The sequence below is a fragment of the Bos indicus x Bos taurus genome, chromosome 18, assembly GCF_003369695.1.
Source record: "Bos indicus x Bos taurus breed Angus x Brahman F1 hybrid chromosome 18, Bos_hybrid_MaternalHap_v2.0, whole genome shotgun sequence".
In the NCBI taxonomy this organism is placed as follows: domain Eukaryota; kingdom Metazoa; phylum Chordata; class Mammalia; order Artiodactyla; family Bovidae; genus Bos; species Bos indicus x Bos taurus.
Window position 1 is genome coordinate 1,746,133 of NC_040093.1, and position 17,043 is coordinate 1,763,175.

Consider the following 17,043-nt stretch of genomic DNA (forward strand, 5'->3'; position numbering starts at 1 on the left):
ATAGGAGCTAATATGACCCCAGTTTATATGGGAGAAACCCGAGGCTTGTGAGACCTGTTTTTAAAGATTATTATTTCAGTTTCTGAATCTAAACCAGGACTCTCTGGCTACTCTTTATACTTTTTCAGCCTCATGGAATTCAAATTTTCACAAAATATATCTTTAAAGAAATAAAATATAGCGGTTTACATTTCTGCCAAAACTGCCCTTCCACCAGCCAGCAGCTTGGCTTTGTCTGCTGCAGGAGCTGGCAGAGAAAGCTCTCTAGGTCAGAGGTGGGCAGACTGCGGCCGTCCAGCCCACAGCCTGTTTGTGCAAATAAGGACTTTTTGGCACAGTCACGTCTGGACTGCTTTAATGCAAAGTCCTTTAGCTGCGACAGAGACTTATTGGCCCAGAAAGGCTAAAAATCTTGCCATGAGACCCTTGAAAAGAAAGGTGACTGATCGCTGCTTCTGTATAGCTTCAGGATTCAAAGATAAAAGGTTGAGCCAAAGGGTGTCCTAGGGATTGGATGTGGAAGACCAAGGGGGAGGTGAGCATCTTGGATAGCTTCATGGATTCTGGCTTGAGCCACCGGAGGTGCTAGGTTCCAAGGTGGGAATGATTTGGGAGACACACCAGTGGGTTTATAAGGGTTCGTTTAATTTAGGATGTGTTAAATTGAATTAGAGCCAAGTAAGCCTTAGCAAGTGCAAGGAGTGTGTGTTTAAACCTGCAAATATTTTTTTAAGCTGCCTTCATATACACCCATTACCTCGTGTCCAGGAATGTAGCTCTGCCCATGATTTCTGATTTGCAGATCAAGCTTAGAAATTGATGGCGATTAAGTTATTCATTCATGTATTCAAAAATATTTTACCAACACCATAAAGAAAGTCAATGTATGAATAAGAAACTTATCAAAGGTAATTTCAGTACACATTACATAGACGAGATCAATATCCTTAATATGTAAAGAACTCTTATAGATAGATAAGACAAAGACCACCCAATCAGAAGTGGGGACAGAGGAAACAGTAATTAACAGTGAAGAAATGAAACTGTTTCTAATGGTGTTTTGACCCAGCTTTCAGTAAAGATTTTAAAATGTGTTCCTATATACGGACGTGGCCTGTCCACATGCACTGTTGGTCAGAGTCTCCTCTGGTCCTCTTTATGAAGGGCAATTTGGAAAGAGCTGCTCCCAAATTTGAAATGTACATATACTCTGATGCAGTACCTTCCGTTCTAAAACCTGTGCTGATAAGCTTCCAATTATGTGCAATGACACACTTTGAAAGAAGGTTATTCCAGTCATGTTGGTAGTAAGAAAAGACCAGAAGCCACCTAAATGTCCAGCCTTTGGACACTGGTTATACAAATCATGGTAAAGTCACTCAGTGGAATAGTCTACTGCTATTAAAAAGAATGAGGCAGTACTGTATGGATGGATATGACAAAATTTCTAAAATATATTCATTTGTTAGCTAAAAAAAAAACAAAAGCAGGAGTGTTTATGGTAGGATATCGTTCACGTTAAAGAAAGAAACAGAGGGATAGGGGCAGATGAAACGTACTTCTGTTTATTTAAATACACACATGCATATACATGCATCAGTTCAGTTCAGTCGCTCAGTCGTGCCCAACTCTTTGCAGCCCCATGAATCTCAGCACACCAGACCTCCCTGTCCATCACCAACTCCCGGAGTTCACCCAAACTCATGTCCATTGAGTTGGTGATGCCATCCATCCATCTCATTCTCTGTCGTCCCCTTCTCCTCCTGCCCCCAATCCCTCCCAGCATCAGAGTCTTTTCCAATGAGTCAACTCTTCGCATGAGGTGGCCAAAGTACTGGAGTTTCAGCTTTAGCATCATTCCTTCCAAAGAAATCCCAGGGCTGATCTCCTTCAGAATGGACTGGTTGGATCTCCTTGCATTCCAAGGGACTCTCAAGAGTCTTCTCCAACACCACAGTTCAAAAGCATCAATTCTTCAGCACTCAGCTTTCTTCACAGTCCAACTCTCACATCCATACATGACCACTGGAAAAACCATAGCATTGACTAGATGGACCTTTGTTGGCAAAGTAATGTCTCTGCTTTTCAATATGCTATCTAGGTTGGTCATAACTTTCCTTCCAAGGAGTAAGCGTCTTGTAATTTCATGGCTGCAGTCACCATCTGCAGTGATTTTGGAGCCCAGAAAAATAAAGTCTCACACTGTTTCCACTGTTTTCCCATCTATTTCCCATGAAGTGATGGGACCAGATGCCATGATCTTTGTTTTCTGAATGTTGAGTTTTAAGCCAACTTTTTCACTCTCCTCTTTCACTTTCATCAAGAGGCTCTTTAGTTCCTCTTCACTTTCTGTCATAAGGGTGGTGTCATCTGCATATCTGAGGTTATTGATATTTCTCCTGGCAATCTTGATTCCAGCCTGTGCTTCCTCCAGCCCAGTGTTTCTCATGATGTACTCTGCATATAAGTTAAATAAGCAGGGTGACAATATACAGCCTTGACGTACTCCTTTTCCTATTTGGAACCAGTCTGTTGTTCCATGTCCAGTTCTAACTGTTGCTTCCTGACCTGCATACAGGTTTCTTAAGAGACAGGTCAGGTGGTCTGGTATTCCCATCTCTTTCAGAATTTTCCACAGTTTATGGTGATCCACACAGTCAAAGGCTTTGGCATAGTCAGTAAAGCAGAAATAGATGTTTTTCTAGAACTCTCTTGCTTTTTTGATGATCCAGCGGATGTTGGCAATTTGATCTCTGGTTCCTCTGCCTTTTCTAAAACCAGCTTGAACATCAGGAAGTTCACGGTTCACATATTGCTGAAGCCTGGCTTGGAGAATTTTGAGCATTACTTTACTAGCGTGTGAGATGAGTGCAATTGTGCGGTAGTTTGAGCATTCTTTGGCATTGCCTTTCTTTGGGATTGGAATGAAAGTGACCTTTTCCAGTCCTGTGGCCACTGCTGAGTTTTCCAAATTTGCTGGCATATTGAGTGCAGCACTTTCACAGCATCATCTTTCAGGATTTGGAATAGCTCAACTGGAATTCCATCACCTCCACTAGCTTTGTTCGTAGTGATGCTTTCTAAGGCCCACTTGACTTCACATTCCAGGATGTCTGGCTCTAGGTGAGTAATAATTAAGCATACAAATAAATGAATACATATTTATCTCTGATGGCATGGATAGGAAATTGGCTAATGCTAGTGGAGGTTACCTTCAGTAGGAAACATGGCCGGGAGAGCTGGAGGGGAAGGAGATGTACTCCTTTCTGTATAATATTTTATCCTGTTGGAAGGTTTCACTACTGTTGCTGAAAGCAAGTCTCCCCTCGATCCATTCCCCCTTTCTTCCAGGACATGAAAGCCCTGAATCTCAGCTGGAATCCTGCTCCCTGAAGGCAAGACAGCATTTCTCACTTCTTGTCCCAGGAGTCCATTTGATTAAGGTCTGGCCAGTGAGCATCCCTGGGCTTCCCAGTTTCTCAGTGGTGAAGACTTTGCCTGCCAGTGAAGGAGATGTGGGTTCCCCTGAGTCGGGAAGATCCGGTGGAGGAGGAAATGGCCACCCAGTCCAGTATGCTTGCCTGGAGAATCCCATGGACAGAGGAGCCTGGCGGGCTACAGTCCATGGGGTTCCAAGAGTTGACCATGACGGCGCCTGCGCTCAGGGACCATCCATAACAGACAGCCCGGGCAAGGTGTGTTTCCTCACGTGTGTGCCCATCCATAGGAGGGTCTCAATTGTCACCAGCAGGCCTGAGAAGTTGAGGGGACATCTTGGGGGTTTGAGAGTAGGCCATTGTGAGCAGCAGTGAGTGTGTGGGTATTTGGGAGAGGGGTCACCGCGTGCCTGGGGGTCACTGTATCTGAAGATGGTGCAGGGCGGGCCCCCAGACCCCAGTGCCACCCCCGCCCCGGGCATCCAGGCCCTTGGGTCTCCGTGGCTCGGCAGTGAAACACGGTTCTTCCCTGTGAACCCCACGTCCCGTCTCCTGAAGACCTGGGCCCGGGCGGGGACCAGGTGGGGGAGGGGCGCTGGGGGGCCCAGGTGGAACCCCCGCCAGGGAGACAGTGATGCCGGGACGCTGGCTCACAGAGGGGGTGTGAGGCCAGAATTCCCAGCGCTCCAACCCTGAGACGACAAAAGCGGAGCCAGCACGAGCCCCTGCTGCACTTTGTTGCGGGCGCGGCTGGAACCACTCGGTCTGCGTCCCCGTGGGCCGGGGCGGGGCCGGTGGTCGCCGGCCGCCCCCTCCGCGCTTTTGTGCCGGGGTCCCCAGGCGCGTGTGCAGGGAAGCCCCGCCGCGCGACGCCGGGAGCCGCCGGGCCCGCCCGCCCGCCCCGACTCAGCCCTGGGCAGCCCGGGGCCGAGCCGCCGCCGCGCGTCCGAGGGTCTGCGCCATCCGGGCGAGTGCGCAGTGCGGGCGGGGGGCGGCGGGCGGCGGGCGGGCGCTGCGGGGTCGCCGCGGGAGGCGGAGGCGCCCCGCGGGCGGTGCGGTGCGTGCCGGCGGCGGGGCGCGGGCGCGCGCCGGGGAGACCCCGAGGAGCCCGCGGCTCCCCGAGGGCGCCGCAGTCCTCAGACCCTTCTGAGCGCCAGGCGGGCGACTCGTGGTCCGAGGGCTCCTCGGGCCGCCGGCGAGCGAGCAGGCTGGAGGGCAGCGAGGAGGACTGGGCCGTGCGGGTGAGGGCCTGGCTGGGCCTCCTCCCCGGGCAGGTGCAGGAGGAGCAGGCGCCCGGCCCGGAGCCGCCCGGAGGTACGAGGGCCGGTCTGCGCGCCGCGCGGCTCCCATGGCGGCCGGGCGCTCCGGGGAGGCGGCGGGGCCGGGGCTCCCTCCGGAGCGGCCGGAGGGAGCCCAGCAGGCTGGCTTGGGGAGCCTCGAGGGGAGCCTGGGGGTGCGGGGGGCCGGGAGCCCCTCCGGAGCCTTTCGGGGCACCGGAGCAAGCTGGCGAGAAGCGCGCCTGCCGAAGCGTCCTGGAGCCTCGGGTGTCCGCGCCCGCGCCTGCGGCCGGCGGGGCCCGGGAGCGCGCCGGAGCGCGCCTCTGAGGGGGGCGGCCTCCGGGGGCGACCGAGGGTCTGCCCCGGGGGGGCCCGAGGGGATCCTGTGTCTGGGGGCCGATTGCGGCTTTGCAAACGTCTGTGCCTTCCTGCCCCGTGTCCAAAGTATCTGTTTGGAAATCGGTGTTTCTGCAAGTTCATACGTGCATGTGTCTGTCTGTGACTGTCTGGATTGTCTGCTCTTTCAAGCTCCGTGAACCTGCATCTGCACGTTTGTGTGTGTGGATTTGTCAGCGGGTCTTAGCGTTTCCAAAAGGCCCGTGAGCTGAGAGGGTGTCTCTGATTTTCCAGGAATGTCTGTGACTGCAGTGTGGGTGTGGATATGTGTGTGTCTGTGTGCACGCCTGGGTGTCTCTGAGGGTGTCTGAGAGAGACACGCCAGGGTGTCTCTCTGCATATCTGTCTGATTTGATTTCCTCGTAGGTTTCAATTTTTTCCAAGCCTATACTCCCAAAGGAGTGATTCTGAGGTTTAAAGAAAACCATCTGGAGAGAGTGTAAAGGGGAGTGACAGGGGTCTGAGAGGGGGAGGCCTCTGGGGGTGAGTCCCCAGGTGAGACATAGGGTGGACCCTGGGGTGTCAGACAGAGGTGGTCTGGGTGTCCCCTAGGGTGTCCTTTGAGATCTAAGTGTGCAAAGGTGTGTGTCCTCCGTGTGTGTGCCTGGAAGTGCCCAGTATTTGAAGCTGTATTTGCACATCTGTGTGTGTGTGTGTGTGTGCGTGTGCCTGAGCTTCCCCGAACCTCAGGATGTTACTGCCCATCTGCGTGTGTTTCAGGATCTATAAGTGCGTCTTCATTTGCACACGTGGGGCTCTGGGGCCAGGGGTGTGTCTGGGAGTTGCTGAGAGTGTCCTCCTGTGAGTCCCGGGCAGGGGGTCAGCTCCCGAGAGGGAGTCACTGTGTGTCTGTGATCCTGCAGGACCCACCCCCACCCTCGAGGGGTCCCCAGCGCCCCCCAGCCCTGGGTCTCTGAAGCCCGAGCCTCTGTGCCTTTCCCAGGAAGGCCTGGCCTGGACAGTGGGGGAGGGGCGCTGGGGGGAGGGCTGTGCGCTGAGGTCCAGCAGGGACACCTCAGAAGAGGGACAGTGATGCTGGCAGGCTGGGGGTCTTCCTGGAGGAAGAGGCCCGGGACCCTCCCCACGAATAATGAAATTGCGGTGAACAATCCGACGCCTGTGCGGGTGTCAGAGACTGTGTTAACCACCTGACTTGCTGTTTGGGGTTTGGGGGGGGCTTGTGTCTCCGAGCAACCGAGCCGCGTTCATTCTCTTGGGTTTGTCCACAGGCTCCACAGGCATCCCCAGAGCCAGCCCTGTCCGGGCGTCAAGGAAAAGCACTGGGCCCCCCATCCCGCTTGTGCCCAGGGTCGAAGAGAGACCCGGGTCGCGATGTCAGTCTCGAGGTCAGTTCTGCGGCCGCAGTCCTGAAGGGTCTCCGCCTTTCGGCCAGGATGGCGCTGCAGGGGTCTCCGTGGGGAGCACAGGGAGGCACCCAGGGAGGATGTGCGGGGGCCTCCTGGGTGGTGGGTCCCAGGGGCGTGGGCTGGGGGCCACAGAGACCCGATGGGGCGGGCAGTGGGGCCCCTTGAGGAACCAAGTCTCCCTGAGGGCAGCCTCACCTTCTGAGCTTCCCGACCCCTCCCAAGTCTGAGGGTTTCTGGGGTCACCAGGAGGAACAAAGACTGCAGCGGGCAGGGGAGGCTGGGGTGTCTGCAAGAGGAGGTGGTGGGGACCCCCTCCTGGTCCCCAGGTTTTCAGTTCAGTCGCTCAGTCGTGTCCGACTCTTTGCGACCCCATGGACTGCAGCACACCAAGCTTCCCTGTCCATCACCAACTCCCGGAGCTTACTCAAATTCATGTCCATCGAGTTGGTCATGCCATCCAACCATCTCATCCTCTGTCGTCCCCTTCTCCTGCTGCCCTCAGTCTTTCCCAGCATCAAGGTCTTTTTCAATGAGTCAGCTCTTCTCATCAGGTGGCCAAAGTATTGGAGTTTCAGCTTCAGCATCAGTCCTTCCAATGAATACTCAGGACTGATCTCCTTTAGGATGGACTGGTTGGATCTCCTTGCAGTCCAAGGGCCTCTCAAGAGTCTTCTCCAACCCCACAGCTCATTTTAGGGAGCACAGGGGCAGACCTGTGGACTTCTGAGTTTGTGGGAGGAGGCAGGACTTTGGGGAGGGGGGCGCTGTAGGACCCAGGAGAGGTCAGGTGTGGATCGTGGTCCAGGCACAGCCCTGACCAAAGAGGACATCCAGAAATTATTTCTGGGGGGCAGTCCAGAGGGGAGTCTGGGGCAGGGGAACTTCTGAAGGCGTTTGGAGGTCCTCTGAGGACGCCTGTGATGATGCGCTGCTGAGGAAGGCCTTGGAAATGGGCTTGTCGACCTCCAGGGATTCTGGGGGGTCATGTCTGGTTGGAGGGGGGGGCGCCTCCCAGAGGGGCAGCCTCTGGGGAGGTGCCGTGGGGAGCGCCTCTCAGAGCGCCCGGGCCTGGTGGGGACGGCGGGCGCACGGGCGGCGTGTCTTCACTCTGGGGCGGCGGGGCGGCGTGTCCGCAGGCGGCTCTCGGTTCTTTAGAATAAACCTCTGGGCGCCCCTGGTGCCCCAGCCGCCTGGAGAGCGTCCTGGAGAGCCGGAGCGCGGGAGAGGCCCCGAGGGTCACCGCGTTCCTGGGGGGTCGTCCCAGCTCTGAGGGCCCCGGAGGGCTGGCCCAGTTCTGAAGCCCACCTGACCTGGTGACCCGCCCCTTGTCCCTGTGCCTCAGCAGCTCAGTGACCCGGGGGGCTTCTCCCTCTTGCAGGGTTCCTCTCTCCCGGACGACCTGACCCAAAAGGAGGCCCTGGACTGGTGGGGAGGGGCACTGGGGAGGTCAGAGGTCAGGCTGGAGGGTCCCAGCATCAGAGACAGTGATTCAGGGAAGGTGGGTGGGAGCCGGTGGGGGGAGGCCCCCTGACCTCCTCCCCCAACAGCGATAGAGTTGGAGCCGACACAGGACTGCCTTGGTCTGGGTCAGACTGTGTTCTCAACACTTGACATGCATTGAATCCTATTTAATCCTCACATTTCATCATACTGCTCATTTTGTGGAGGGGAAAGCTGACAGCACAAGAGGTTAAATACCCCCAAACTGGGGCTTTCCAGGTAAAATATATGATAAATACTTAAATGGAAATTTCAGATAAATAATGAATTACCTTTTCGTATAGTAAGTGAGTGAAGTCGCTCAGTCGTGTCCGACTCTTTGCGACCCCATGGACTGTAGCCTACCAGGCTCCTCTGTCCATAGTACTGGAGTGGATTGCCATTTCCTTCTCCACCTTTTAGTATAAGTACGTCCCACATATTCCATGGGACTTGCCAATACTGAAACAAAATTTAGAAGAATAAATACAAAATGAATTTTTATGTCATTAGTGACATGAGCCATGCAGTGTTTGCAGATACTTATGCTAAAAAGTGATGTGTGCGTCTGAAACGCAAATCTCAGGGTGCTGTCTTTCTTGTTGCTGTTGTTAAATCTTGAGATCTCCAGCTAGTGACTGGCAGGTTGGAATCCCCCAGTTCTCACCCCAGACATATGGCCCACGTCCTGCCCGGGGTGATTCTGGGGCCGAAGTGATGCTGGGGCGGAGCCCCTTCCCTGCAGGGCCGGCCCCGCCCCAGGGCTAGGGCCCGGCCCCTCCCCTCACCGCGGTCCTGAGGGCAGGACTGAAGCCTCCTGTACCTGGACCCGGGAGGGCCTGTCTGAACCCCTTGGGCAGGCTGCCTGGTAGCCTTGGGACGGAGCTGAAACAGCACTGGGATGGCTCCACGAGTGCACTTACTGAGTGCCTGCTGTATGCCAGCCTCCAGAGGCCCTTCTGATACCCAGTTAGCCAAGCTGCAGCTTCCTGGTCCCAGCACTTTGTGTCACAGTTGTTCTAGTTTTAAAGGGGGGTGAGCCCCAGGTACCACGAGCCCTGCCCTTGTCCTTTCCAGGCGCCATGACAACCGCTCTCCCCAGATCACACCCTGGGCCTTGGAGGAAACCAGCAGGAAACCCAAATGGGTGCATTGCAAGCACGTCCGTCCCCTTGGATGCTGGGGACCTGGAGACGTGGGAGGGGATGGAGCTGTCTGAGTCCACCCGAGCTCTGAGAGCCACACCCAGGCCCCCCGGCTCCACCGTCCAGGCACTAACTGTCTCCTGTCCGCAGGGAGCACCTGTGGTGCCATGATGCTGCCTCTGAGCACCATCGGGGGCCAGGGAAGGGAGGAGGTGCAGACCAGACCTCCGCAGAGAAGAGGTGAGACCCACGTGGGGCGGAATCTGTGGTCAGGCGGGAGTGGGGAGGTCTCCAGGGCACAGGCGATGGGGAAGCAATGACCCTGAAGACTGGCCCCAAGCCCGAGTGTCTGCCGCTGCTCTCTGAAGGAGGGGGCCCTGAGGGGCGCCCAGCTGTTGTAGCTGACGTGACGATGGTACAACAGATACTGGTCCAGTCCACCGTGTCTTCCCCCACGTATTTTATCAAATCTGTAGCAGCTTATAACCATCACACAAAACACAGACATGCCTCTCCGTCGCTCAGCTTTGTAGTTCCTTCCCCAGACAGCTACTTCCCAGCTCCTTGTCCAGTCTTCCAGAATGTTCTATGCTCACTCATGGAGACAAGGATGTGCATGTATCTGTTACTGTGTATTTATGTCTGATATACGGGTGTGTACTGCACATGCAACTTCCTTCAGTGTTTGGTTTCATTTATTTCTGCTCTGACACAGAATCTTCCAGTCACAGTCCCAAGGCTTTCCACACATCCAGTCACGCAAGCTTCACAATGAGGGAGGGACAGGAATTACCTCGTTTTCCAGATGGGAAATCTGAAGGGTGAAAGTGAATAAACAGCTCACGATGGGATCTGAATCCCTCTGGCCTGGGGGTCTTTGACCTTAAGCACCGTGCCCCCTGTCCATCTCTAGGACCCTCCCCCACAAGACGCCCAGTTTGTGTTCCAGCTGCCTGGGATTCCACGTCTCTCTGTGCTATATGTGTGCTAAGTTGCTTCGGTCGTGTCTGACTCTTTGCGACCCTACAGATTGTAACCCTGCCTGGCTCTTCTGTCCATGGAATTTTCCAGGCCAGAATACTGGAGTGGGTTGCCATTTCCTTCTCCAGGGGATCTTCCCGACTCAGGGATTGAACCCAGGTCTCCTGTGTCTCTTGCACTGGCAGGTGGATTCTTTACCACTGAGCCTTCAGGGAAGCTTGACCAGGTTCCTGCAGGTGGCCATTTGGGTTATTCCCAGTCTTTGACGATGACAATAAATGCAGATGGAAATAGGACTATACTTGGGTCACATTGCACCAGGGGAGTGGATCCAGGACTACATGTTTAAAAAGGGAGGTGGCAGCGTCCGAGGGGACGTTTGCACAGGTGGCCTGGATGGTCCTCCAGAGAGGCCGGCTTCCATTCTCAGGAGTGGAGGAGTCTGTAAGCAAATAGATGGATTTGTGGGCAGCTTTCAAATAGCAGGGACTTTCACTCCAAATCGACATGTCTGTCTTCTTCAGGGAATCCCAAGTGTTTTCTGGAGAGACGTGCCCACTGGCACCTGCGTATCAGCTGTGCCTTCCTCCTGGGCACGGGTGCCCCAGGGCGTCATATCTCCAGAGCCCCCGTTGTCTAACTCCAGCCTCTCCACTCGCTGACATTCCCTGTCTGTTCCTGTGGACCTTCAGGATGCAACTTCATGCATCTCTGCAGGGACTGCTGTGCAACCTCCCACAAGTGTCCTAACCTCTCCGTTTCCTTCTCTCTAAAGTTGGATGAATATAGTGCCCATCTCAGAGAGTTATCATGAACAACCAAACAAGCTAATACCTGCAAAATACTTAAAATTGTGCCTGACACACAGCAGGTCCTCCACATGTATTAGCCATCGTCACTGGTTTCATGATGAACATTTTATTATTATCGAGTTTCGCAAGCCTCAGCAGGCGAGAGGGCCTCATGCCTCTTTCTTCCTCGCTCAGCCCTGCCTTTTGAGAGAACCACCGGTCAGCGAAGGGAGCCCGCCAGAAAGAATGCAAGAGTGTCAGCCAAACAGGTGCCGACGTGCCCCATGGTGAGTCTGCTTGTTTTCTCCTTTGACCAGAGAACCCTGGGCCTGAGAGGTCAGGCTCATCGCCCACCCTCTCCGCCCAGCAGAGACCCTTGGGTGCCCGGGTGCCCCTTGCCCCTCCCTCGTCCCAGATGTGGCCCCATCCTGTGAAGGGGATGGTTTTCCTTGAGGGTCCTGCCCTCTTTCCTGCCTCCTTCTCTTTGCTAATTCCAACCTCTGCTCCAATGTCACCTCCTTCATGAAGCCTCCCTTGACACTGCATGCCCAACCCCTTGCCTTGCTGAATTTCTTCAGCTTTATTATTGCTGCTTGAGATTATACCATTTATCTATTTGTTCCTAATCTGTCCCCCTTAAGAGAGTAGTTCAGGGGGAGGATGGCAGCGGGAAGCCCCGTGTTGTTCAGTGACATGTCCCCTGTCTAGATCAGATGTAACCCATGTCCAGCACTGTATACACTCGGGCTGATTAAATGAAGGAATGAATTAGGGAACGGTCCCTCCTGCGGAGGCAGCTGTGGCCTTGTCCACCTGGGTACCAGTCCTCCTTCTCCTGCTAACCCCCTTGACTTTTCTGGGGGACCACCGGTCTCCACCCACTTTGGGTGGATCTGATCCCATCCTCTGACTAGCTCCAGGTACGCCCCTGACCAATCAGAGCCGGCAGTGCCAAGGTTCCCGGTGATTGGCCCTGGGCTGGCACGTGACTCGCCCTTGGCCAATGAGGCGTCGGCTCTATCTCTGGGCTTCTTAACAGGCACGAGGGGAGGCTGGAGGGACCCTGGTGAGAGGGGTCAGGGGAGGCCCTGGGTCAGATGCCTTCGAGAACGTCTTTCCTACTAGTGCCTGCAACAGTCGTGGGAGGACTCTTTAGAAATTATATTAGAAAAGAAAATGAGTCACAGACGGTATAAAGATCATCCAAATTCGCCAGTTGCTAACATTTTTTCTATTTACATATTTTCTTTAATAAAAGAATATATATGTATTTATAATATATATGTATATATTATGCATATATGTGTATATTTGTTACAGTATATATACACATAACATACCTAAGTGTGCATCGCCTTAGATACAATATTCTATTATACAGGGTGGGGTTATTGTCACCTTCCTGCATTCAACCCTGATACACGCTGCATCTTATCCCTGTGCTGGTTTTGATATTAACAATATGCTACATACTGTCCATCTGGCATTCTCCCTCCAACACAGGGCCTAGTCTAGGGCAGAGATTGTACTTAGTAACGTATCTGTAGTTTTTTTTAAGCTAGACAGTCTCCTAAGCCTTGTTTGCTTTTTATGGCCCTGACCATTTTGAAGTCCAGAGTCACACCCATCCCATATGTGGTTTATTGGGTATATTTTTTACCATCTCCCTGTGAATGAGACTCAGGATAAGCTATGATCTCTGGAGCACCACCTGTGACGCCGTGTCCTTCTCAGAACATCACATTTCGATGCACATGAGGTCTGTGCGCTATCACTGGTGATGCGAATTTTGATCCATTGGGCCAAGATGCTTGTTCCATTTCTCCACTGAATAATATCTGACTTTCCCATTTCTAATAGGAACTCATTGGAGAGACACTTGAAGCACTAAATAACTTAGAAGCAGAGAGAATCTTATTGGTCCTTCCAGGTCCTTTGCTCACCACTGAACCAATCATCAGCTAACCTAGAAGCAGAGAGCCTTTTGATTGGTCCTTCCAGGTCCTGTGTCTCTCCACTGAACCAATCATCAGCTAATCCAGAAGCAGAGAGCATTCTGATTGGTCCTTACAGGTCCTTTGCTCACCACGGAACCAATCATCAGCTAACCTAGAAGCAGAGAGCATTCTGATTGGTCTTTCCAGGTCCTGTGTCCTCCACGGAACCAATCAGCTGAGGTGACGCAGGACCCTAATGGCCTCAGGCCGGGTCACCTGACCATAGTAATGCGAAGGAAATCAGATCCCTCCCTTTCCCCATACCTGGAGAACACAAGGAAGGGATGAGGCGGTGATTCTCAGCCAGAGGCAGTTTGTCCCTCAGGGGTCGCCTTCAATGTCTGGAAACATTTTTGTTTGTCACAATTGAAGGGGTCGTGCTAATGGCATCCGGTGGCCAGGAATGCTGCTTAGCATTTCTGCAATACTCAGGAGCCCCTGCCCCACCCACCGCAAGAAGGATCTGGACCCCAAATGTCACAAGTGGGAAGGGCTGGTAACCTGGGAATAGGAGAAGGACGGTTCTGCAGAGGTGAGGGCACCGTGTGGGGGGAACACCATCCTGCCCACCCCAAGCTTCCCAGCTGGCATCCCAGCCCTCTGAGGCTAAGGGCCCAAACTCCAGACTCTCAGCGCTGGGTTCAAACCCGGCGTCAGCCACTACTGGCTGTGGGACCCGGGGCCAGTTCTTGAACTCCTCTGTGGCTCAGTTTCCCCATCTGTGAAACAGGGCGGTAGGAACCGCACATGGGGTTGGTTACTAGGAGGAAGAAGTGGGTTCACATCTGTGCTGCGCCTACCTGGGAAAATGGGCTTCCCAGGTGGTGCTAGTGGTAAAGAACTCACCTGTCAGTACAGGAGACACAGGTTTGATCCCTGGGTTGGGAAGATCCCCTGAAGGAGGAGGGCATGGCAACCCACTCCGGTATTCTTGCCTGGAGAATCAAGGTTATGTACTCACTTCTAATCCTGAGTGCTGCATGTTCCCTACCTATACGTCTGATCAAATGCCAGAGTGGGAAAGCTTACCAGTGCCTCCCTACCCCCATTTCCTCATCTGCAGGATGGAAAAATAAGATCAGAGGCCACCTCGTGAGGATTAAATGGGACCTGATATGTCATTCACGCTAAAGCGTCCTAAATGCTCAGAAACCATTGGATAGAAATAGTAGTCCTCTCAGAAATCACTACAGCTTCAATACTGCCAGCACCGTGGGTGATGCTTTCTATTGGGAAGAAGTGTTTAATTTTTTAGGAAAGCAGATGGTTTTAAGAAAACCAGCAAAGCAAACATTGTCACAGCTGACGGGTTTCCAGCTCTCACAAAGCGGCAAACATTGTTACATTTAATGATCCTTTTTTTGGATTACCTTGTTCAGTCCTTACACGCCTCTGTGAGGGAGCAGTTACTTATAGTCCATTATACAGAAATGTAAACTGAGGCCAGGGAAGGGCAGGTTATCTGCCTCAGGATCCCCAGCTGTACTGGGTGAAGAAGGAATTCAACCCTAGGTGGGTCGCCCCTGAAATCCTTGCTCAGCCCCTCCCCCCGGGGCACTAAAGTTCTCCTCTCTTCTCCCTGTTCTTTCCTTCCAGCCGGGTTTTTGCTTCGCTTTCTACATGGATTCGAAAGACTCCGAGTTTGATTCGCAACCTTCTCCTGGAAGTTCGAGAGGTGGCTCCAAGTATACCTCCCCTGCGAAGCCTCGTGCAAAGTATAAGGAGATCCAGGCCTGGGAGTGTCCCCTGTGCTGCCTCAGCGTCCTCTACATCTCCTGAATCCTGAGGACACCCCCGGCCTCCCGCTCCAGGCCACCCGCGCGCCCCCCAAACATGCATGCTGGGCTTCTGTGATGTGAAACCCCCAATATGGCGGCTTCAATAAACCCAACTTGCTGTCTCTCTCAAGGCTGTGGTCTGTGTGTGAAACTCCCAGGACCGGGGCAGTGCAGCTCCGTGCAGTTGGGCAGCCAGGGTCCTTTGACCTCGGAGCTCTGTGCCACGTGGCTGGAGAGGGCTCACCCCCCACACCCAATCCACATTCTGGTTCGGGGCAAGTTGGGGGATGAGAAGGGAAGACACGTTTCAGTCCTTCGAAGGGCGACTTCTACAAGAAGCCCAAATAACTTTTCCTCACAGCTCATTGGCCAGAGCAGGTCACATGGTGACATCTAGTTGCAAGGGATGCTGGGAAGTGTAGTCCCTAGCCGGGCAAGCCTGTGTCACGTAATAGCTGCCATCATTAGAGCAAAGTTGTGTAGTACTTAGTGCAACTCCGCGACCCCGTGGACTGTAGCCCGCCAGGCTCCTCTGTCCATGGGTTTTTTCAGGCAACACTAGTGGAGTGGGTTGCCATTCCCTTCTCCAGGGGATATTCCCGACCCAGGGATTGGACCTGCATCTCCTGTGTCTCCTGCATTAAAGGCAGATCCTTTACTCACTGAGCCATCAGGGAAGCCCTTTTATAGCAAAGGAGAGTGGCTATTGTTTCCATCACTGACGAGATCTTTTATGTTCATTTATCCCCAGCAGCAGGCTGTGGTGATTACACGAGTGAATAAACTTATTCTTCAGTTCTGTATCTCTCTCCCACTGACTAGGCTCTCCTCCCTTTTTACACAAATATTTAGAATGATGAACATTTTAGAGCACCGTCCATGTGGGAGGCACTGAGCTAATGTCTTTACACATTTTGATTCCCTTAATTGCGTTCTATTATTATCCCTCTCTCTGAGATAAGAGAACAGAGAGTCCACATCACTTGCTTCAGGTCACACAGATCAGAAGGAGCCAAGCCAACATTCAAACCCAGGCAGGCTGGCTCCAGAGTCTACGCCCTTAGCCATCATGGTATCCGCCTCACAGAGGTGGACACGGGGAGATTCCCAGACGGCCACACAATTGTGAGTCAAAGAGCCTCTTTCAACACTCAGACCTTCCAACATTCCCTTCACACAACTCTTCAGATGCTGCAGAAATACTTGGAATATGTGTGTAGCATGTATCTATAGCCACAATAGTGCCAGTTAACAACCACCACCACAAAATCCATAGAGGTTGTTCACTGAGGTGAAAACACACAACGTGAGAGCTGTGAGTTTTCATTTTATCTGGGGATTTAGTGGGGATTATAGCCCAGGAGACAGCCTCTTGGAGAGCTGTGAGTGACTGCTCCAAACAGGTAGGTGAGAGGTCAGTTTACATGGGATTTTTGGAAAAGGGGTCCACGCAATCACGTGCACCCCTCATTACAAGGTTCATGTTGGTTATGATGCATGGACATCTCCATTAAAGAATTAAAGACTGTAGTTCTTTTCTAAGTAAAAGGTGCAGGTTGGGCAGAAATGTGAACAGACATGCTTTTTTAAAAAAAATAGTTTATGAACATTTAAATCCTGTGAAGTAAAATATAAAAATAGTAATATATTCTTGACATATGTGCAAAATTTGAAACAACCACCTTTAAAAACAGCTTTCATGAGCCTAGGTATCTTTCCTATAAATTAGGGGTCATTTTCGTTCCTATTTTATAGGACTCTGGTGAAGGTTACTTGAGCTCATCTATGTAAAGTTCTCAGTACCACACCTGACAGATGGAAAGTGCCCAGGAAACCAGTCATGACACAGACCCTTCAGTGACCATGGAATTGCATTTGAGAGGGATCCGGGTTTAGTTTTCTTGCCTCCAGCACAATCACTTCATGTGGATCCTTCAATGTAATGGAATCCAGGACATTTCAGGGGCCCAACATGGTCAGTGGCTACTGCACTGGACGCCACAGATACAGAACGTTTCCATGGTCACCGAAGGATCTGTGTCGGGACTGGCTTAGATCTCTTGTGCTGTGCTGAGTGCTCAGTCCTGTCCAACTCTTTGCCACCCCATAGACTGTAGCCCACCAGGCTCCTCTGTCCATGGAATTTTCCAGGCAAAAATACTGGAGTGGGTTGCCATTTCCTTCCCCAGAGGATCTTCCTGATCCAGGGATTGAACCCGCAACTCCTGCATCTCCTGCACTGCAGGCAGATTCTTCACCAACGAGCCACCAGGGAAACGCTTTAGATCTCTTAGATTATCAGAATGATCATACACTGCAGCCTTCAGAAGTGAGGCTGTGGGCTCGCTGCTGTGAGAGCCTGAAAGACCACAGTCTCATGGAGCAATCTCATCAG

The 17,043-nt window shown here is 52.8% G+C and overlaps 1 protein-coding gene across 1 annotated transcript; it reads left to right on the plus strand.

Annotated features, from left to right (window-relative positions):
- The first annotated feature begins 4,760 nt into the window (after nt 1-4,760).
- On the plus strand, nt 4,761-14,778 carry LOC113875556 (collagen alpha-1(I) chain-like). The gene is made up of 5 exons (XM_027514055.1): nt 4,761-5,158; nt 6,340-6,456; nt 9,252-9,341; nt 11,069-11,160; nt 14,467-14,778. Exons 1-5 carry the CDS (start codon nt 4,786-4,788, stop codon nt 14,647-14,649), a joined length of 855 nt encoding a protein of 284 aa, XP_027369856.1. The 5' UTR covers nt 4,761-4,785; the 3' UTR covers nt 14,650-14,778.
- The last annotated feature ends 2,265 nt before the right edge of the window (nt 14,779-17,043 follow it).